The sequence below is a fragment of the Centroberyx affinis genome, unplaced genomic scaffold (assembly GCF_046629955.1).
Source record: "Centroberyx affinis isolate AG114_WGS23_722 - 3 ecotype Tasmania unplaced genomic scaffold, CSIRO-AGI_Caff_v1 ptg000776l_1, whole genome shotgun sequence".
In the NCBI taxonomy this organism is placed as follows: Eukaryota; Metazoa; Chordata; class Actinopteri; order Beryciformes; family Berycidae; genus Centroberyx; species Centroberyx affinis.
This window is the reverse complement of record NW_027279384.1, coordinates 90,829-113,955: the sequence shown is the minus strand read 5'-3', so window position 1 is coordinate 113,955 and position 23,127 is coordinate 90,829. Positions and strand designations below refer to the sequence as shown.

The 23,127-nt window shown below is 40.7% G+C and overlaps 1 protein-coding gene across 1 annotated transcript in view; it reads right to left on the bottom strand.

Moving 5' to 3' along the window:
* The window catches only part of LOC139644712 (protein turtle homolog B-like), a 105,608-nt gene that overhangs the window by 9,344 nt on the left and 73,137 nt on the right, over positions 1-23,127 (bottom strand). Inside the window, exons 9-17 of the mRNA XM_071520171.1 lie at positions 22,490-22,630; positions 22,276-22,392; positions 21,504-21,654; positions 20,308-20,419; positions 17,114-17,289; positions 14,359-14,585; positions 12,315-12,399; positions 8,602-8,766; positions 6,352-6,397 (exon numbers count right to left, since the gene is read on the bottom strand). Coding sequence (XP_071376272.1) covers positions 6,352-6,397; positions 8,602-8,766; positions 12,315-12,399; positions 14,359-14,585; positions 17,114-17,289; positions 20,308-20,419; positions 21,504-21,654; positions 22,276-22,392; positions 22,490-22,630 — 1,220 coding nt within the window. The remainder of the gene's footprint in view (positions 1-6,351; positions 6,398-8,601; positions 8,767-12,314; positions 12,400-14,358; positions 14,586-17,113; positions 17,290-20,307; positions 20,420-21,503; positions 21,655-22,275; positions 22,393-22,489; positions 22,631-23,127) is intronic.

Below are 23,127 nucleotides of genomic sequence, written 5' to 3'. Positions count from 1 at the left end.
TGACTATAGAACAAGAATGATTTTGTAACAGTCGGGAGAAATTACAGAGAGATCGTTGAACCTTTTCAGTGAGTTCAGGGCCAAAAGCAGAGCAGGATTTTAAGACCACATATTCAAACTCACAAAACAAATGGACATCTCATAATACCAACACAAGGGCCGAAGAGAAAAGAGCAGTTTCATATAGTAGACTTAATGATGTAAAAACTAGGACTAGGGTTGTGTCTGTGGTTAGTTGTAATCAACACCCATGTAATATTATGATATGGCGGACAGGTATACTTGGCAGGTGGGAAAGGAGAGGCTTTGATCAAAGGGATACTATGGAAAGTGAGAATATCCACAATAGAAACTTGGACACCAAGCTTCCACTGAGGATATCCATTGTGTCCAGACCAGTTCAAATTTGTCCTAATCATGAAAGCCAAATCATGATGGCCAAATCAGGGAAATTGGTTTCTAGTCTTTTTCTATCCCCAACTTTGAGTTTGAGTTTTCTGGACAGGCATCTGAAATCTTGCTCTCGTTATGTTAACTGAAACTTCCATAAGCCCTACAATCTCAATTCATCCACATCAGTCTCTACATGTTCAGGTGTTGGCAAAATAAGTGGATTTGAAAACATGAGCAGTAGACTAGGTAGATCACACACTTGGAAGGGAGAAAATTCTAAGTACATGCAACTGCAATCCCATTCAGCAAGATATTCATGTTACCAATGAATATAACAGCAATTTTCTAGTAAAGAGGAAATGAATACCAGGATTTGTTTTGAAACCACAATCACTTTATTTAGTGATAAAATACAATATCTGGACAAGGTTTGTGCTTCTTAGCTGAATCACTAAGGCTTGTGCTTATCATGACCGTGTTGTCAGTAGAGGGACTGAGTTTCATGAGCAGCTGCCAGTGAAAAACAATGTTATACTCTGCTATATATTCCAAGTTTTCGGCCAAGGTGCATTGTTTTTTCAGGTACATGATTTTGGGAAAACCGCATCTGCTTTGTTAAGCTACAGAAACAAAGCTACGGTTAAGATATATAACCAATCTTTAGCATAATACTGAAATATCAAGTAGCTTTTTGTATTAAACTAGTATGATAATACATATAAAATGTAACAGCAGCACATGCATCACAATAACTATTCACTGCAGGATGTTATTTCAAGTCTTATAAGATGATGTGCTGGCTTTTTTGTTTCTTCCCGTACAAGACTGCTCATAAAATACAGCAATCTTCATTTGATGTATGCTCAATATACATTAAGTAATACTGCTCATACTATGTGATACATATTTATTCATACTGGCTGTAGCATGATAAAAATGCAACTTAAGGCAATATAACCACATATATGTCACCGCCTCATTAAATGATTAAGAATCATTGGTTACTAATGATGCTAAAAAATTATAGGTCCTGACCAAACAACATTTTAATGAAAAATTAATGAATCATTATACAATTACTATATAAAATACTCAGTATACATACTATTCCATATGCTTACACATTAGCAGTGGTTGGCACTGATGCTGTGATCTTTACAAGCTTACAAATGCATATTAACACTAAAAACTCTTTCAAAGTACTGCAACAGGGTAGGTGAAAATAGATAGAGTGTAGGAAAAAAATAACTGTGAAGTTATCTGAGAGGGGGAAGCATAGTGGTGAAGTAAATCAAACCAAAAAGTGTAAAAAAAAAAAGAGCAGGAGGGTTTCAGGTTGCTTGTGGGTGGAGCAGTGATTTAAAGGAGCGTTGACTGCAAAATAACAGAAAGGACACAGGCACACACAGCTCAATTTTTTTTTCAGTTGTAAATGGCACATCTCAAGATGCCATGATGCCATGCCTCTTAAATGAAGAACACAATAGGTACTTATATTAAAGGTACATTAGTGAAACAAGAAAAAGTCCCTCAGTCAAGAATAATTTGGTAATATAGTGTTTCCCATATATGGTGCCATTTTCATGTCAAAACTCACAAGAATAAGTGAGAACTTATGCTCTAGCAAGAGGGATGGCCACAAACAAATGGCCTGCAGATACTTCTAGTGCGTCCGCCAACAGCCTGACGCAGCACATCCATGCTCCTTCGAGTTGTGGTGTGCCTGTGCCGACACAAACTAAATAGAGAGATAGTTTGAAATGTAGCCTTCGTAATCAGATGGAAGTACAATAATGAGCTGATGTTGCAATGCCATTACCTTGTACTAAATGGAAAAACTTTCGTGCCTGAAAAAAATACGAGTTACGGGGCTTGCTAAATGAGTAGAAAGGGAAGGAAATATGTGTGGCCTGTGAATGAAATTTTTGAGAGACTGTGGTGGTAGTATTACTAATCCATGGCATTGGACGAAGGTGAAACAAAAGATAGTAGCCCAGATGATGAAAACCTAAGACAAGTGAAGGTTATATAAAAGGACCCTAACTTCTCCTTATCTGTCCCTGCTGTCCTGAATTGGGATGCAGCAAAAATAGCTGAGGCAAATTAGTGGACCGATTTTCACATCCTTCCCTGTGCCTTTGCATCTTTTCCAGCATGGCAGACATGTAGTCATCAATATCTTTAAAGATAAATTATTTGACATATGCCCCTAAAAGTAGGCCTGAACCTGGAGTATCCACCAACTCCTGGAGATGTGGATCCTTCTAAATAGGATTCTTCATCTTTCATGAATGAAAGACCCCGACCAGTATTGTTGTTGCCTTGTGGGGACATTTGCCCAGACGCATGCAGCCAGGTCAGCAGCCTGAGGAGCTGGGGCTGAGCCAAGGTGCAAAGGGGTGTATGTGGTCAGGGTGTGCAAGAACAGGGGACAATGGTGGGCAGACTCACTGAGGGCTGGAGGGTGGGGGCCTGTACCTGCTGGGGTCCAGCCCCTCCCAGTAGGGCTCAACGCCGGGAAGGGGGCTAAGTGGACTCCTGTAGAAGTGGGAAGATGAGACAATAAGAAGTGCAGAGAAGATGGAGAACAAGGGGAAGGCTGTCAATGAGATATGTCTAAAAAAGCAAGGGAAAGACAGAAGAGAGGAAATAGTAAATGTATGATAGCAATAAGAGGGTTGGGAAAGACAGAAATAGAATGAAGCAAGAGAGTGAGTCACAGAGAAGATGAGATCTGAGAGAAAGGTAAGTGAAAAAAGCTATAAGACAACAAAGGAGGGGGCTATCATGGAGCAAAAAGAGGGAGATAAAAGCAAGGAGAGAGACATGAATAAAGATGTGACCAGTGCACTTCGAGACAGTTCGCCATTTATTGTCTAATAGCATACAGTATATCCATAAGCCGGAGATCCAGAGATTTGTTCAATTGATGCAAGTCTTCATAGCCATCTGTAGCCTTGCTTTCATTAAGCTCACAACTTTGTCCAATGACAAACTTCCTTTGTCCAATGACAAAGTTGGTTTGATCACTTTTATATTATGTCTACTGGAAGCCCTCCTGGCCAATACCATAGGTCTTGTGGGCTACTAAGAAATACATTTGAAATGAAATATGCAAGACAAGGTAAAATATCTCCTTAATGGTGTACTCTATATATGATCTACTCTCTATAATTAAAATAATTCTGAAGTGAAAAAGCTCCTAGATCAGTCACTCACTGAGTTGTTAAGAGATAATTAAGGTATTATTCAAGACTTCAGCCTGCCTGGGCCAGTTGATAATGCGAACCCTAACCTTTTCACTTACTGCAGGCCTCTGTAGTGCACTGTAGCTTTTTTTCAGCTATAGTGTAGCAATGTGACAATGTAGTCAATGCAAGAGTGTGAGGATCAAGGTCTTGTGGATACATTATTATACTAGGATTCCTCGGAAGTGGGACGTTTCCAATAAAATGTTGATGACCCTCCCTCAAGCAAAGAAAACAATGTACCCACAAGACCTTGATCCTCACACTCTTTATTTTAAAGTTGACAGTAGAGATAGACAGGAAAGATTGGGTGAGAGAGAGGGGGGTGACATGTGACAAATATGTCACGGTTAAATGGCACACGCCTTAGCCAAATGAGCCAACAGGATGCCCTGCACTGTTTCTTTGATAGTATTTGAAGCCATTGCTAATATGATGGCAGTAAAAACTATCAATGGTGGATCCATTCATCCATCCTGCCATTTTCTTGCCGCTTCTCCAGGTCAGCATTGCAGTGGCAACAGGGCAAGCAGAGCAGCCCAGGTGTCCTTTCCCCAGAAACTCCTCTAGCTCCTCCTAGAGGATCTGATAGTGCCCCACACAAGTTGGGAAATGTAGTCACTCCAGCGTGTCCTTGGTCTGCCCTGGTGTCTCCTCCCACTCGGCTGTGCCCAGATTTACCTCCAAAGGGAGGTGCCCAGGGGGCATCCTTAGGTGCCCAAACCACCTCAACTTGCTCCTCTCGCTGAGCTCCTCACCCTGTGGAAAAACCTAATTTCTGACACATATATTCGCAATCCAATTCGCTCTGTCACTACCCAGAGCGTGTGACCATAGGTGAGGGTTGGAACAAATATTGACAGGTAAATCAAAAGCTTTGCTTTGTGGCTCAGCCCTCTGTTTACCACCACAGTCCGATACAATGGACACATTACTACAGCCAGTGCATCTAACTGGCAGTCAATCTCATGATCCCTTTTACCCTCACTCATAAGGACCCCAAGTTACCTGAACTCCTCACCAGTTGCTCACACCCCACCTGAATGGGACAGACCACTTTATTCTGGGAAAGAACCATGGTCTTAGATTTGACGATGCTAAACCTTATCCTGTCAGCGTGTCACATTCGGCTGCCAATCACTCTAATGTATACTGGAGATTACAGTCCAATGGGGCCAGAAGGATGACATCATCTGCAAACAGCAGAGATGCCACCCTAATGTCACCGAACTGGACAATCTCCAGACCTCAGGTCCAGCGGCCACCTTAAATGAGCTTGACTTATTGCCAAGAATGCAAACACACCTCTCACGAGTATATAAGGACTGAATGGCTTGGAGCAGTGGTCCTGGTATCCCATACTCCCATGGCACCTCCCACAGGTCACCTCACGAAACACAGTCATAGACCTTTACCAAATAGACAGGATTAGCAAACTCCAATGACCCCTTGATTGTCTGTGAGAGGGTAAAAAGCTGGTCCACTGTTCTGCAACCATGACAAAATCTTTATTGTTCATCCTAAATCTGAGGCTTATCCATTGGCCATTGCTCTCCTTTCCAGTACCTTGGCACAGGCTTTCCCAGGGAGGCTGAACAGATTACCTCCCCTGTCTCTAAGTCCAAAGACTGTTCCCAAAATCCATCCAATATTGAAAAGAAGTGTCAACCACAAAACCCGGACAATATCCAGACAATATCCAGAGCCTTCTGCTTTTCAGGACAGATCTCGTCCACCCCTGGTGCCTTGCCACTGTGGGGCTTTCTAATCACCTCAGTTACCTCTGCTAAGAACAGGAGTGAGCTTTGGAAGAACTTAGTCCAGGAAATGCCACATGGGAACTTTGCGTCCTACAGCGATGATGCACCCCAGCATACTGCTCCCTTTGCTACCACCTCCAAGCAAGCTGGACTGGGGCAAAGAAATTCCTCTTGGTTGTTGAGCTTCATTGAAGCTTTTCATTGAATGTCCTTGGGATAGCTCAAAAATCCTGGATAAAAAGCAGCAGGCAAGCTGTCCCTAATATTCAAAAGTATGTTCCTACTAATGGAAACCATAATTCAGAAGTACCATGAATTTTAAAGCAAATGTAAACAAAGAAGCACAGCACCGATTCACCATGTCTGTACTTCTTCACTTGTCATTGTTTGTACCACACGTAACCTTCAGCGGGAGAGAGGCCTGACAGAACGACACTGGTGACCAGCGAGAATTCTCCATAGGTATGGTTAGCTTAGCTATTAGAATTTATGCATGGTGCTTTGCAATGTTTGTCCTTGGTAGGCCTCCGTAGTGCAGTGGGTGTATATGGCTTTATTTACACAGTTGTTGCAGTCTCTGTCACCCTCTAGTGGTCAGAAAATTTAGCTTATTGCAGCTTTAATCATGGGAAATGTTTAAAATCCTGGAGGAACTGCTCTTTGCACTTTCCCAAATATTCATCAAAATATTATGAGTTACAAATGTATAAATCTCACTTGCTAAAGACAAAATATTTTCTTTGCTTTGCTAAGATTAATTATATTTGGATAACAGAGAACTATAGTGTGATAGAAGTCATTCATAATGGTCTGATCGCTCACCAGTAAGCGCTGAGACTCTTTGATAAGGGGTTTGATAAGAAAGTCTGACATAGGGTGGTGTGCAACAACCTTCCTCTCAAACTACCAGGAAAAATGAAAAGCATGTGTGTCATGTAGGGGTTACTTACGGAGTTTCCATGCTTTTTCTGAGGTGGGTTATGGAAAGAGGGGGGTCTGGAAGATGGGAGAAAAACAGAAAAGACATTACTGCCAAAAAAGCAACAGTTCAATTTTGTGCATGATACTGAATGTATGATAATCATCGCAGAATTGTCTGTCTCTTGTTTCAGTTAAATCTTGCATGAAAAAAAGTTAATGTTCAGTATCAATACATTGGTGGCTACATTCTCTTGCCCTATATTCAGACAGAATGCAGAAAAAATTGAGAGGTGGCACGAATGCATGCAAGGTCAATGTAAGGAGGCAAATGGAGAGAGATGGACGCAACTTTGTTCTTCATGCAAATTGAAATTTCCTTGACGCAGTAAAGTGATAGTCAATCTGCTTCAAGCAGGACTTTATCCAGGCACTTTTACATTTTGACAATGACATCTGCACAAAAAGCTTGTAAAAGCTAGATTCCCCCAAAGAAGACATTGGTGGTGCTGCTGCCAAGGCTGGCACAAGGGGTTTGATATGCAAGCATGATAGAATAAAAAATATAATGCTGAAGCAGAGTTCAGAGTGGTTCTGCACTGTCTCATCATTCTTCACCATTAAAAAAAAGAAAGATGTCAACCAAAAACACTAAATATATTGTCTGCTTTTGTTGTGTCAATCACATCAATTTCTTACTTATTTTCTTGCTTATTTTTCAAGTCAAACGTCAAAAATCAAACTCATGCTTCCTGTCTGAACATATGGTAATAAAACTAAAAGCATATGATTCAAATAAAGCAGCAAAATGTTGCAGTTTTAGTACATCACTTGTTGCTGGATGGCAGTATATTTGCTTCTGTAAGAAGAAATTTACGTAAATTGGGTGACATTTGTGGTAAATTATTTCATAAATTACATACTGAGTTTTCATTACTAGATTAATTTATGACAACGACACACACATGATTTTTGAATACCACTATGCCAAAGATGGGTAATTGGCAGCAAGATGAGTTTGCAGATGATATAAGAGACAGCTTAAACAATGGTCCTTGAATAAAGTAAGAATGTTGGTTCAGAAGGTTGCATTATACATAGCAGTCAAAGGGCTTTTTTCCCCATGTTTGTATACTAATTAATATGTGCTGGTGAGTGTATCAGATAGAATTGTATTACTGCCTGCTCAGCAATTTAAGGATTAGAGTGGAAAGAGACCATCTGAGCCATAGTTTTCGTTCCATATGCTTTTCGGCATTTTTAATTTGTCAAATAAACTCAATAGTTAGCCAAATCAAATTCAATAGTGGGTCAATCTGTTTTAGCCTTCATGATGTTACTATTGTTTTCACATTATGAAGCACAAATAGCTATTCATAACAGCCATAAAGGGACTGAACCAGAAAACAATCTCTTCCAAAAGAGAGAACAATGTGAAGACCAGAGTGTGTTTTCTTTTGGTCCTTTTTTTGGCTCACTTTGGGAATAATGTGTTTGGTTTATTAAAAAAGGCTATATGTGAAATACTGCTTCATAATTAACCACCTGGGGAGCAGATAAACATGTTTTTCAAATGGCTGATTCATCACATTCAGTGTTAGTGGACTCCTAAACTTCAATGCGAATGCTCTGACTTACTGGAGAAAGGAACTATATCTGTATGACCACACCATCTCTTTGTAAGAACTGATGCATACATATAGGATCCTGCCCACATGGTGTTTTACATTCCTCCAAAGGTCAAACTGAAGACATTGGAACTCCCTCTTTCACTGCCTCTGGTGGCTATTTTGTGCTCTACACGCAACCTTGAGCTAAATTCTGGCAGTGACAAGCATGCTGTTTACTTGGGTATGGCTTTGGTGAGCAAACATGGATATCGATCGTTGAAATCAGATTCAGTTCCTTCACTGCAGATGTGACTCAAAGCCCTATGAGAGTCCTTCATCTTGAGGCTGAGATTGAAAAAGTCATTGAGACATATTAGAGATTTTAAAAAATTCTGTCTGTGGGATGATGTAGGGGATAGAATATGCTTATATCTCACATTTGAGAAAATAGAGGGAACTCATTTCAGTTATCAGTGTCAATAAAAATACTTAAATAAATGATAACCAATAAATAAATGATGAATTTGTCATGGATGTGTTTTGTTGACATTCAAGAAACCTATTTATTTGCTCCAAGCGAGTGCAGAGTTCACATTTTATTTTTTGCAAACCTTTCAAAAGTTGACAGTTGCATGGAACCGTCGTTACCTTTGACCAGGGCTTTCCCCTCACCTCTCTTCCTCTTAAGTTTGCGTCTGCGCTGCTTGTTGACGAAGCAAGCAGCCAGCGTGCTGAACAGGACAGCCGCCGCCAGGAAACAGATGGTGGCCACAATGCCGGCTACCACGGGCCGCGCCAGTCCACCTTCCTCCACCATCTCCGGAGGGGGGAAGAAGTCTGGGGGTAGAGAGAGAGAGAGAGGAATGGGGAGGGGAAGGAGGGGCGGAGATGAGAACATAAAGGTTGAAGTAGCCGGGGAAGTCAAACAGCAAAAGGGGAATGGAGAGTGGTGATGGAGAGGGATGGGTGAGGAAAAAGAGGGCCATAAAAGTTGGTTGTAGGGGGTTCGGTAGCCAGAGAGCGAGGTTTGGAGAGGTGGAGGGGATGGAACAGATTAAGGGAGACAGAGCGAGAGAGTGTGTTTGTTAAATATAGCAAACACAGTAAAGAAACAAACAAATACAGACAAAAACACTGTACTGGTATTTAAAAATAGAATATGGGCTTAAAAACTGAATCAGGATATCTTGTCTCTTTTTTGGATGGATTTGCATAGGTGCCTTGCGACCCTCTCCAACCTTACAGAGACAGTGGGTCAGTTCTAACCCAGCAATGGGTGCCTGCACAGAGGCCTTTGAAGGGCATAAGAAAGAAACAACCTCTGCCATATTCAGTGAGATTCAAATCAGTGGGGGCTGACTTTGCCCACAGCAATGGTACCTTCAAAATGGCCATTTCTGCAACGTATATGACATGGTAACATCACAGAAAGTGAGGCAAGAAATTTTCCCCAAATTCTTTGTACCTAAGCTCCTAAAGATTATAAATCTTCGCGCATTTTGCTTTTCAGAACCACAGTCAGCACCCATTGTCCCCGTGTAGAAGACTGGGTTAACTGTTGATAGTAGTTACTGTTTCACCCCAATGATCTGCTGCGCTCATGAAAATGCAGCCACATGTGCACTGCAATGCTGAATGCTGCTTTTAGAAACTTCCATTATTCTTGGGGGAATACAACATGGTAGAAAACCCATGGTAACCCACCCAGCCTTGCACAAGAGCAAGCAAACACACCTCTAGGTGGCAGTATCATAGCATAAATAAATGCTTAATCACCATCTGAGGCAGGAATAGTTGGCCTGCCTTACTGTGAGTCATAAATATCCTTTGCCTCAACATTATTTAGTATAAGACAAGAAGACAACTCTAGATAAAAAAATATGTCCCTTTAGAAGTGCAAGCTCTTTTACAGCCTGAAGGAAACCTGAAGAGTTAATAAGATGTAAAATTTCAGTAGTGAGCGCCTCAGGCAAGCTGAAAAGATGGATGTTAAAATCCAATGGTATCAGACATATTTAGACATAATATGACACAGCTGTTCATACAAGTCTTGAATGAAATCATTATTCAGCTTGATGGTGCCTTTCAGACAGACAGCAAGGGGCTTTACCATCAATTACAAAGTATGTTGTTTCAAAAGAAAAAAATATGTCCGCTTTGGTTTCCTTCACTATTAATTAATCTCTTTCTTCATTCTTAATTTATCGCCAGAAATGTATTTTTGGTTGTAAATATTTCACATATGTTCTGTTTGCTTTTGTCCTCATTTGAAACACCTTCACTGGCTGGATAATAAAATATTGGCCAGACAAAAATTATCCATCAAGCAAACCCTTTCTGTCTACAAGCATCTTAACTTACAAGGTGTTCTGTTTTGGGAAGTTACTGTCCAAAAGAAGTTTACCTATTAGTCGTCTTTGGCACAGAAATGAAAAGACTGACTGGGTTTAGTGTTACTAATGTAATCGATACTCTTTCGCAAACAGGAATAACTTGCAATACAATCTAACTTGCAGCCTTCTCTCCATATTTTGTCCGTTTGTTTTAGTGCTGTGCCAGTACCAAGACTAGGGACGAAAAACATTCTGTACTGTAGACCTATAGATTTCTTAAACCAACCACAATAACCCAGGGAAATTGATACATATGGTCTTGTGAGCTAGTGATTTGTGCACAGATGCAGTGGCTTCTACTGCTTCCCATGACATCGAGTAGATGGGGGGGAAATGTGCTCAACTCTCTAATAGGAGACATTCTCTTTTCTGTCCCACTCACAAGCACAGTAGCTGCACCTGTAGGCGCACCAGACAGTCATTTGGTTGAGTTTAAACTTCTTTCTGAAGTAGGATTTGGCAAAACCAGACTTGATGTTTGTGCCACCAAAATGTGTTCTATGAGTAATATTCATAGCATGGCCAGCATTGTAGGTAGGGCTGCCATACTGTCAAGCTACATTACAGTGGTTGTGCATTGTCTGCATTTTACATCGGAAAACATTGGAAAACAGTTAAGATTTCCAGCACAAATACTGCACATCTTCCTTATTTTGGCTTTGCGATGTACTGTTCAGTGTTACTGGCTTGCACTCTTCAGTTTGATGCATGACATGCATCAGAGTGAGACTCACTTCCACCAAGCACATATGTGCCTTGACAGGATAAATAAGATAATGGAAAGCCTATCAATGTATTAGAGAAGGCAATGTGTAGGCTGTGCTCCACTAACGTTTGAGGCATGACTGATTGCTATAGAGCTTCCAGCTTCTACAAATCCACATGATTATTGCCCAATGTACATGGTAATCTTTTCTGGAATTATTCTGGTGAGATGCATGTAAGAGACTTGAGTCGTGCAATGAGGACCAGGAGGTAGAATCAACTGGTTCCACTGGTTTATATGCTGCATCTTAAGTTATAGTGAGGAATGATGCAGCAAAATGCTAAATACCTTGAGCAATGCCTGTAAGCAATGCCTGTGCCTGTAATACATACGGAGAAAAAATAAAATACCTCTGACATCTGTGACAGTACAGTACAGAGTATCTGCATCATATTTTGAGCATGTCAGTCAAGATTTACAGGGAAAGGACTCAAACCAAAATCATGTCAACACTGAAATAAGCTGCAGTCTTTGATCACCACATTGCATAGTTCTCATAGTTCTAACCAGTGGGGGGCAGCAGAGTACTTCCGGTGATCCAAAGATTTCCTGAGAAATTTTCTGCTCCTCTATAAATGTTACCAACAGCTGCTCTTAGCAAATGATGTGTACTCAGTGACCTCTGCGCAGAAGCAGCATCACATTTTGAGGGGTGTAATTTCAGATTTCAATTTTGGTATTGTAAAGAAAAAAGAAAAGAAACTGACTTGATGAGTTTTTTATCACAAGTCCAGTGCAATCTATGGGAGACGGGCAGCCCGATGATGTCATACTTTCAGGATGGTACAAAGGAGTGTGCGTGTACAGCGAGCTAAAATTTAATAGTGCTGAATGGGCAAAATGCTAAGTTGGAGTTGCTGCGTGTGCAATACATTTACAGCCCTTCTTCAGCTAAGAAACGTTAGGCTAGCCTGAGGTTAGAGATGCGGACTAGTGCCGGAGGTTGTCGGTTCGAACCCCGGCACTGACGAGCAAAGCTCCCCTCAATTTAACCAAAGCTCCTGCGCTACATGAATTTGTGTGTATGTTTGGGTATAAATTTGTGTATGCCCACAATCTGCAAGTGATGTCAAGGCAGTACTCTCCTTTTTTTGGCTTCTGTTGCATCTTTACAAGTCCACATAATTAACGTTTCAAAATTTGTATATTCCTTCTTTTCTGTCATTGGTGACTAGGGGTATCATTATCCCTGAAGTTGTAATACATGATGTGATGTAATGACTCACCTGTGCTGGACACTCCTACTATGTTACTAGGCTCGCTGATCATGTCCTCCATGACGGCCATGACGCGGAACTCATACCACGCCTCCTAGGAACAGCAGAACAGAGAGATCAACATTTGGCAAAGTAAAGCATCCCTCTCTTGTCTTGTCTCCATTAGCACGGTCTAGTCAGGCTGTGGGCCGCTGTGGTATTGAAGGATTTAGTTTGTGTCTCCACTGATCGGACAGCTAAGCAATGAACATCAGGATTTGAAAAATAATGAGTGCATCTCACATACCGTGAGTTAACATGTAGTTTTAGTGCTAGAGTACTTTCCTAGACCAGTGGTTTCCTAGACCGTCGGTTCTCAATGTGGGGTCCGGGGACCACCAGGGGTCCTTGAGAGGGTTCCAGGGGGTCCCCAGTAAATTGATGAATCGTTAAACTTCACTTAAACTTCATTTACAAGAAGTTAACACAATTAGAGAATGTAGAAGAACTAATTTTTAATAAGGACTATTTTGATCAAGGTTTCACTGTTATCTCTCTATCTACAGTACAGATAGTCATGAAATTTTGGACAAAATCATACCTAACAATAAAAAATATTCTCAGATTTGGGTCAAATGGGGGTCCGTTGCTCTAATGTGTATTAAATTAGGAGTCCTTGGTATGAAAAAGGTTGAGAATCACTGTCTAAGACCACCAAAACAGGATTGGAATGAGATATACAGAGGAAAATGTGTGCCATAGCATTAGTTACGGAAACTACAGAAGAACACGCACTTCCACACATCCTTCCTCACACATACAAGGGCAAACACATGCGCACAAACACACACATGGAGACAACCAAACAGAGGGTCCCTCGTGGTCCAATTACCTCAATCGATGCAGTAAAAAATTAGCAGCAGAAAAGTTCCACAGGATAGGTGCAGTGTGTGTGTGTGGTGGGAGAGCCAGAGAGAAGTGTGTGTGTGTGGGTGTTTGCCGGGGAATGGAAGGAGAGATAAAAGCATCATGGCACTGACACTGGTGGTTAGATTGAAGAAAAGCTCAAACGTGTCATGCCAGGAGAATTAGCCACCATGAGCCAGACGTGAGATGTTGAAAAAGACTATTGTGTCAGAACTCATAAATCAATCAAGGGTATATTGATTGTCCATGCTGAAAATAGCTCTCCCTTTAATAAAGAAAATCATTATCCCCAAACGGCTTATTCTGTTCTAATTTATCTTCATATTTCATTTCATGTTTCAACTGCTATTCTGACTCTCTTACTTGAGTTTTTAAGACAAAGAAAGTAGCTCAGATGATGTTCCCAATTTGCAGCTTGCACAAGAGAATGTCACATCACACAGCATGTTGAAATTTGTCAGCTTAATGTGGCTAACATACACGCTGTACCTCACAGAACATGACTTAAGAAATGTTCTGTATTAATACACATCAAGTCCATGAAACAGCACTTATTTTGATAAAGTTTCAACTTTTATAACTGGTACATCTGTTATGCCTACTCCACTAAATTACATAGTGGGAGGTAGTGAACAGTACAAATCAATCTGAAAAGCTGACAGTTTAGTTGCAACATGCTTTCTTGAGTTCACTGACCTAATGCAATCGTTAGCTTCTTGGTAAGCTACTGATATGAACAAGATCTGTCTACAAACTGAAAAACTATTTTGCTAAGCAGTTGCTGCCATTTTCACATGTGCACAGTGTGACTTTGTCTGATGCTGCTGAGTGACCAACTAGCTAAAACAGAGGTCAAACATACAACTGTCTTGAGGAGGAGTGACATAATTGATATCAGCCATAATATAGCGTTTTATACAAGTACAAGTTGCCAAATCTTTTTTCTAAATCAATTTTATATAACTTACATCAGTTTGATACTACTTACTAGTATGTCAGTCTAAAACGGTGACTAAACTCGTTTCTGCAAATAAAAAGGTGGGTAAACTGAGTTTGGGTGTTTCATCCTGGTCCTTGCAGAAAACTCTAGCAGACAGATGCAGATTTTGTATATATCTATATGTACAGTATATGTCCAGTCTTTTACCTGGATGAGGTCTCTGGCGAGCAACTCTGTCTCCCCAGCGGGGATGCTGTCGTCCAAGACGTCCCATCGCTCCCCCAGGCGGAACTCCATGACGTAATGCTGGATAGGTGCTGTGTGATTGGCAGGCGGCATCCAGGTGAGCAGGACGCCCTGCTGCGTGCGATTGGCTGTGAGGCACCGTGGTGGGGTAAGCAGCACCAATGGTTCAGGGGTACTTATAGGAAATACTGGAAGAAAGGATTGGGGTTGAGAACATAAGTCTTGGGGATCAGTCCCATGGCAACAGTTTAACAGTTGTACCATCACACGTTCAGTGCGTGGTATCAGGTGGGCAGTTCCACCAGCATGACACCAGTGAATTAGGTCCCATGCGTCTTGTATCTGGACTGTGTCTAGATATCATATAGCTGGATTACAGTTACAATTTACATCAAAATGCGTCTCAGGTATACACATTAACATCAGACTTCTCTTTCCCTCAAGAATATTTAAATCCTCTAAAACTGACAGTAAACATTTTGCCTCACCACAAAAATCCATTTTGACAAGGACGTTACTATCCGAGCTACCTGCTGCCTGTTTGATTTGCTTGCTTTCCTGATGCATGCTAAAGTTTATTTCCATTTATATAGTTGCTATGTGTCTCTGAGTCCATAAGTAGAAACCACTGAATTACCTTTGGGATTACTTAGCACTGCATTTTGCTTAAGTAATTAAAACTTCACCGCTGCTCTCGTTCATGTGAGCATTTTATAAACTGCGCTGGGCATGTTTAGAGAAATCGAAACAACACATACAAAACACACAAACACATACAAAACCTGGCAGTAGGAGCTGTTAGCTCCAGGGTGAATGTGAGCTAAGTGAAGTGGACTCAGTCAGTCCACTTACCACCAACAAAAACACAAACACAAGCTAGCTCATATCTTATACTGTCTACAGTTTCCCAGATTGTCCTTTTTTGTTTTGACATGCTTCAGCAGAGAGGATTAAACAATAAGTGATGTTGCAAGATGAAAGGAATTGTAAAAAAAAAAAAAAATGTTTCTGAAAGAGAAATACACAAGTGACCCTGGGCTGAATGCCTTATCTTCTTAGTTTCTCCTCACAGACACAAACAAACATGGTGATACAGCATAGCTAGAGTTATCCTGCTTTTCAGCATGTCACACATCTTGAAGTAATAATCTGTGACATTTTCATATAAATCAATGTCAATTTTGCTTCTCTCTGTCACCGAATGATATAACACAATAATGATTCAACCTATGCCCAGATCAGCAAAGTGTTTATATTTGCTGTTCTAAACAGCCTCTAAACGGTTCTGAGCAGTCTTCCCTGGGAGAAATCCTCTGGCGCACAGAGCAAAACTGATAAAATGGCTCGCCTTCATGGTGCATTAGGGAAACCTGTAAATACAACATCATTTTTTAGTTAAAAGTTTCTAGCTGAACACTGTAGATTTGAAGGTAATTTGAAATTCATGCTGAAAATGAGAAGCTTGTGAAACATCAGCATGATCCTTTCTTTCTGAAGCTGAAGTGTAGCCCTGGCATGTAAATACTGTGGCTGAGAAACATCAAATCACACTGCGGGCGTTGTTGTTTGGATCATTCAGGCATGAAACATTAACTTGTAAAAACTTAACTTACTCTGCAACCCCTTCTACAACTATTGCTATACTACTGTAGTGTTAATTCTAACTAAAACATTGAACAACCAAAACCAAAACTAACCAAAACAGGGTGGAAAAAATTGTTTTACATGAACTGATCTACCATTATATTTATAGTATTTTGGCTACTTTAAGTTGCATCTATGTTGAAAGACATAAAAGTTGTTCACCGCCAGCTATTTTTCCTTGTTTTAAGATAATTTATTATGCCAAGATTAAAGCGATCAAATGATTATTTTTTTTAAATCGCGATTAATCTCAAAATCTCTGTAATTTTGATTAATATCATATTTAATTGCATGTAAAAATTACATGAAAAAAACATACAGTACACTACAGTTAAATTCTAGTAAAATGTATCTAAAACAATCACAAGAAAATCCTGCATTCCCAACATCCAGTGTAAATTGAGCCTGAACTGCTGACGACAAAAAAACTCACCGTTCACCAAAAATAAATAATTTAAATTGATACAATAACTTATAACAGTGCCAAAAACAAAACAGGCTGGCATAACCTCAGCAGTTTTGCCTAAAAAGTCCAAAAAAGAGCAATGGGTAAGCCTACCGCAAAAAACAGAACATATTAACAGCTTTTTAAGTCTGAATACAAGTTAGAAACACTAGATAACACTGGGAAGCTGTCCAGGGTTTCTCTATCTTTCCAACAAAATTAATATCAGGGCCGAGAAAACTACATATTGCACAAATCTTTCTGATTCTGATGCTCAATCATATGTATGTGTGTTTTTTTTTTTTTTATTCTGTTACCCTTATGTTACCCTGACATATATGTTTTCTTGGCTTTGGGGCCTTGTACAGTATTTTCATGTTATTACTGTGGAGATGGAAAAGAGAAGTGGAAATATGCCAACACTTATTGGGAAGATTCAAATTGATTGCGGGCAAAGGGAAAGTTTTCTATCATTTGCGGGGGAAAATATTGGCCCTTATTACCTAGTTTCCTTTTTTGTTTCTTTTTTTATAAATAACCTTTCTGGTTGTTCTAGTTGCATGTCTGCCAAAGCCATTTTATTATTGGATCTCCTTGTCCCAGTTGAGCGGTAGTGGGTGTACCCACCTAGTGTGTTCACAGTGACAACCTCGCTGAAGGGGCCTGTGCCAAGCTTGTTTTGGGCCAGGACGCTGAACTGGTATGCTGTCTCTGGCTCCAAGCCGGGCACCAGCAGCCAGCCCTGGCCTCCAGGCACGGGTATGGAAAGCCAGTCATGTGGACCTAAATGCTCCCTCTTCAGCCTGTCGAGGAAGAGGGTTGAGAGGCGGGCGGGCAGACGGGAGGGATAAAAAAAAAAAAAAAAAAATGAACATAAGAAATTAGTGGTGAGGAAGATGATGCTACGTGATACTGGGAGTGCCTTGACTTTCTGTATTAGATCCAGGTACAAGCCTACATCACATTGGAAACTGGACAGTATTAGAAGTTTTTTTTATAGTGTACAAAATCTCTTGAATCACATTTCAGTGTCCTCGCTTAACATCATAATCATCTATCATCACCATGCAGGTTAGCACATCATGTGACGTCATTTCTGCAACACTGCTGGTCCCATCATCGCTGTAACATCACAAAATTGTCATTTCAGGAACACTTGAACACATGACATTTTGACAGTTCACTTCATTCACAACATTTCTTTCACATGATGGTAATAAGCCCATGCTGCGCTCAGCTGTGCAGTTTGCCCATGCCACAGATTCAGCGTTGACTGGAACGGATCTCCACAGAAAGCAGAAAACTGAATGCATGCAAGATTTTTTTTATTAGTGTCCATTCAAACTGTTGCATATTGATCTTGATTTGTATTTACTTTAAATAGAAAGCCTGTATCAGACTGTCCTAGAATACATCTGGTTACGTTTTGACTTCAGTACGCGTCTCCATGGGTGTTTTTGAAATTTTTTTGCTGGTTGTTGAGTGACCCTTTCATTCAGTTCATTTTTGTTTGGACATTTTTTTGGGTTGTTTCAGGAAATGTAACATTCATCATACAGCACATCCCCTATGGAAATCATTTGATTTGACAAACACAGCTATAATAATGTTAATTGTGTGTTTTGGTGGATTTTATTTTCTCCCCCACAGATATCTGAAACACCTGTTTATGGTAAAAGGGGGTACAATGGAGCATGCCATAAGAGCGTAAAGATGCAGTAGCATGTTTAAACATGAATACATCATTGTCAAATTGATAGTGATACTTTGGTATAATTACTGTAAACAAATGAGACCATGGTGGAGACAATTGGTAGCCTCTATGTCGTGTCGGTGGAATTGTTTGCGCTACTGTTTCTCAAATTTTCCCATAAACTTTCCCATACAGTTCCCTGCGAAATCTGACCTGGTGACACACAATGTAAAATGCAGTGTAGAAGCTGCCAATCTTCTCTGTGATGATATACTAATGTCTCAAACTTAAGGTGGTAATGGTTTATTGATGTTAAAATGCTTACATGTCATTACTTTAAGAGTGCTTGGGTTAAACAGTAAACCATCTGTTGTGCCCCCTTGTCTCCTAATAAGGCACTTAGTATTGGCTTTGTAAATACGCTTGTCTGGACTGTCGTAGTTTTGACAGCTTCCCTGGACTCAGACACTCTTATCCCACAGGCTGAAGTTACTTGCCAGAAAGTGCGACTGAGCATGTGCAGCAGATTGTGCAGATTTAACTGCTTGTTTGTGTGTGTGTGTGTGTGTGTGTGTGTGTGAGCACATGTGCACCAGATCTGAGCCTATAACTTAGCATAATAGCACAGCAGGCTGCACTGTTATCTGGTGTTGATATTCAATTGTAGGATGTTTGTAGCAGAGTCCAGTGGAGCTATCTGAGGATTATTTATCTCATTGCAGTGGCAGGCTTGCCAACACTGGACATTTTTTGAGTACAACATTGGTGACACAAGCCAAGGACACCAACCACTATTATGCACACACAAACAAAAATGTCATGTTTTTAACTCTACCATACAAGAGTATCATTCCTGTTTCATTTCTATGGATTTACTGGTTTTAGGATTAGATACCATGAAAATTAACTTGTAGCAATGCCTATTACAGTATTTCATGGCCAGACTAGATATTCAGTGATGATAAGAGAATCAGACTGCGCAGATTAAGATATGGAAGACACTCAGCAAAGAGAAAAAAAACTTCCAAGGTATGGCCATGGCCATGTCTCTATTGCTCCAGCCGAACAATGCATTTTATACAGTCTGCAATACACATAATGACAGCAGTCACTAAGGAGCAGCTGTTAACACTATTACAGTGAAAAGTATTCAATCTTTCCTGCTCCATGCCTGAATTTCTGGATTGTTTCTGTTACATTTTCAAAGAGTCAAAACTCTTGTATAGAGTTTTAGTTGTTTTTGGGGGTTTTTTCTGACAAAATTAGCGCACAATTGTCAAAATGCGTATAAGTTGGCAGGCATGCAGTAGACCATGGGCATGGCCAGTTAATTAAATAGCATGACAATATTATGTAGACAGAGATGTCAGCTTCTTCTGTTTTAATAAAGATTAGGAAATTTAACCATGTCTTATCTGCTCCCTCTCTGCAAAAAACAATTCTTCAACATGTGGCATAGATACCTTTAGTTAAATCCTCCAAAACTGTTTTTAATAATTACAGGACAAGTGAAATCTTAAGTAGTTGCTCCACACACACCCATCAGCGAAGGTGCAGAAGACTCCCTTGCAGACCTGGGTTAAAACAGTGCTTAATACTCCTTCCGGTAGTTGAAATATACTCATTTCAGCTTTGTAATTAAGTGATATTTCACTTTTAATATAATTTTTGTCTTTAATATGCATTAACCTAATGTGTTCTGATCCAATATTGGTTGTCACAGGTATCTGTAGCAAGGTGACATGTTTATTTTGTGATTACTTTGAATCATACTGTGCCAGCCATGGCCAAATCAAGCACATCTGTACTTGAAGTAAACCAATCAGTAAATACAGAAATCAAACATTTTAACCCAGGTCTTTTCCCCAGTAAAGCAGCGGCAAAGAAGCAGCAGCAGCAGGGCAGAGAGCTCTGGGTCATGTTCAGTATAGTTGCAATTTAAGAATAGAGATGAAAACTCACATTTTTAAGAGTCACACCTGATCTCCACATATTTCCATCTCTATCTTTGCGCAACCGTTCTGAACACAACCCCGGAAAATTTTTTTTTTAGAAAGAACAGAGGAAGTATTGGAAGAAGAAAAAGCAGGAAGCAAAGCATGCTGGGATGACTCACACATGGCCGTACCAGACTGAGAATGTCTGCTGGAAGCCTCCATCGTAGCTCGCCTCCCAGGACACATTGGCCCAGGTGGCGGACGCCACCACATGGACGTTGGTGGGGGCGTGGGGGCTTGTGCCTGGAGGGAGGGAAAGCAGAGGGAAAGGTGTTGCTAAAAGGGACATTAGTCATTAAGTGGCCTTGTGCCACATTCACTTTACCTGTCAAGGAAGTCACATCCAGCAACACATGCAGCATCCAAGTATAACGTAAGAAGCACTTTTCTTTATTAGAAAGTTCTTGAGATGCTTGAATAATATAATCTTGAAACATGTTGAATTGTGGTAGAACAAACAATATACTACCCAGTGACAAAATTAACCTCTAAAATCACCTGCCAAAGGCTGGTAAACTGAAAAAAGTACCTGCCAAGAATCATTTTTACCAGCCAAAATATTTAATATACTTTTTCCATAGAAATATGTCAACCATATGTCAGTGCTATTGTGCACATAGAATCAGCTATTGTGTGTAAATTTAAACTGAACTAGAGTGGATCAAGTTTGTATTTCATCATAGAGCCAGTGTAACAGGCAGCCAGTCAGAAGCCTGTTTCAGTCATTGTATTGCTTGGTTTTGAGTGTTAGAGAGAGTGTACAGTGGTCAGCAGGGACACAGTTTGAAAACCTAAGACCAGAGACTCTAACTGAGGCATTAAAATAGTACTGTCTCAAAATTTACCAGTGTGGTGGGTGACCATTATTGATCTATCCATTTCCATTTTTTTGTGCAGGTGTTAATTTCAGACCATGCTACCACCTGTTCCACCACAGTATGTACACACCCACATCAACACCCTCAAACGGGATGAGAACATTTCCTGCCTAAGAAAGCCCAAAACAGAATGCTCAGTGTTTCATAACTGATCGTGGTGTAAAATTACTTATATTGAAAAAATCAATATTGAAAGCATCCTAACATCCCAAATTTGTCGGGCTATAAACTGCCTTCCATGAAAGAGCTGCCAGGGTGAAGAAGAGGGCAGGAGGACTGCTACCGACCCCGCGCACCCAGCCAGCCATCTGTTCCAAAAAGCTTTCCTCTGGGAGATGCTACTTAGTGCATCATGACCAAGACCACCTCTCCCCAAGAGCTGTTACTCTACTTAACCAGCCTGCATGTCTGTGTGTGTGTGTACGTGTGTGTGTGTGTGCATGTGATACCTATGACTAGGATGTGCGTGCTGGCAGTGATGCTCGTGGCAACGTTGGTGGCGACACACTCCCACTCCCCATGGTCCTCCTTTGTGAGGGACTTGAACTGTAAGCTGCCTCGGGGCAGAACATTGTGCTTGCTTTTACTGGGCTTCCCTACCTTCAGTCCGGGGAGAGAGAGAGTAAACGAGAGAGAGAGAGAGGGAGAGAGAGAGACATGTTCGCACATCCAGTACAAAATAGAGAAACAAACAACAGGCCATACATACACAGTTTACCAGCCACTAGACAATATCTATCCACAATCCCACAATAATATTGTTTTTGATGCTTAACTTAAGTATCACATTATGCAGAGAAACTCATAAACGGGAGACATAAACAATAGCTAATCACATAGTATTCACTGAGCGAGATTAAAGAAGTGTCACAATCAAGGAAACAATTGAGTGGGTCTAATATGTTCCCTTGATTACATCTTTTATAAAGACATCATTAAAATGTGATTAAAAACGCAAAAAATGACATACAGCAGTTTGTGTAATTAAAATCGGAGCCTCAGTATTTCGAAATGAAGATGTCTATTGTCCCAGTGATTGTTTTTTATTTATTTATTTACATTGAAAACAATGAATGTACCATAACGCAACACGGAGTAGAAGTTTCAAAAAGCTGCAACTCTTACTTTGAACGGGCAATGCAGCTAGCAACCTGACTTTAATAGTCAAAACCAAATGATATGCAAAGGCAGGCAGGGTGTGGAGTGTGGCGAGTCTCTTACCTTCCTCCATGTGATGTTGGGAAAGGGGTCTCCCTCCGCCTCGCAGGGGATGACCAGTTCTCTCCCAGCCTCCTGCCTGTACTCCCCTCCGGGAACCACTGAGAATTTAGGAGGGTCCTGCCCAGGGTGAGATGGCCCAAATAGGGCAACTGATATTAGGTGAGCTCTTTGGGAGATGATGGCTACATGGTGTTACATGGTTAGCAGAGCGTACCTTTAGCACCAGGGGAGCGGGAGGGGACCATCCCATGGAACCCAGGGCATTGTAAGGCATGCAGGTATAGGTGCCGAGAGAGTCCTCCGTCACCTCTGCCACACGGATGCTCCCGTCGTCCATTTGGCTCCAACCAGGGTACTGTGGAGGGGGAAGTGGTGGGGTTTTGTGGGTCATCGGGAGCAGGCGAGGGAGGTGACTGCCTAAATAACTTGGTAGGCCCTAGGGCTGCAACTAACGATTATTTTCATTATCGCTTAACCTATCAATTATTTTTCAGATTAATCGATTAATCATGTAGTCTGTGAAATGTCACAAATAATGACAAATGCCCATCACAAGTTACCAGAGTCCAAACTGATTCTTAAAATTGCTTACTTAGTCTGACCAGCAGCCAGAAAAGTATTCATTTTATGATATGAAACAGAGAAAAGCAGCAAATCTTAGCATTTGTGAAGCTGTAACCAGCAAATGTTTGGTATCTTTACTTGATAAATGACTAAAATGATGATTCGATTATCAAAATTATCATTGATTAATAATTTACAAGAGAGACTGAAGAGACACAAAAAATGAATGGAAGAAGTGCAAAGATGGGACAATTGTGGTCTGAACAACAACAGCTCTGATACCTATAA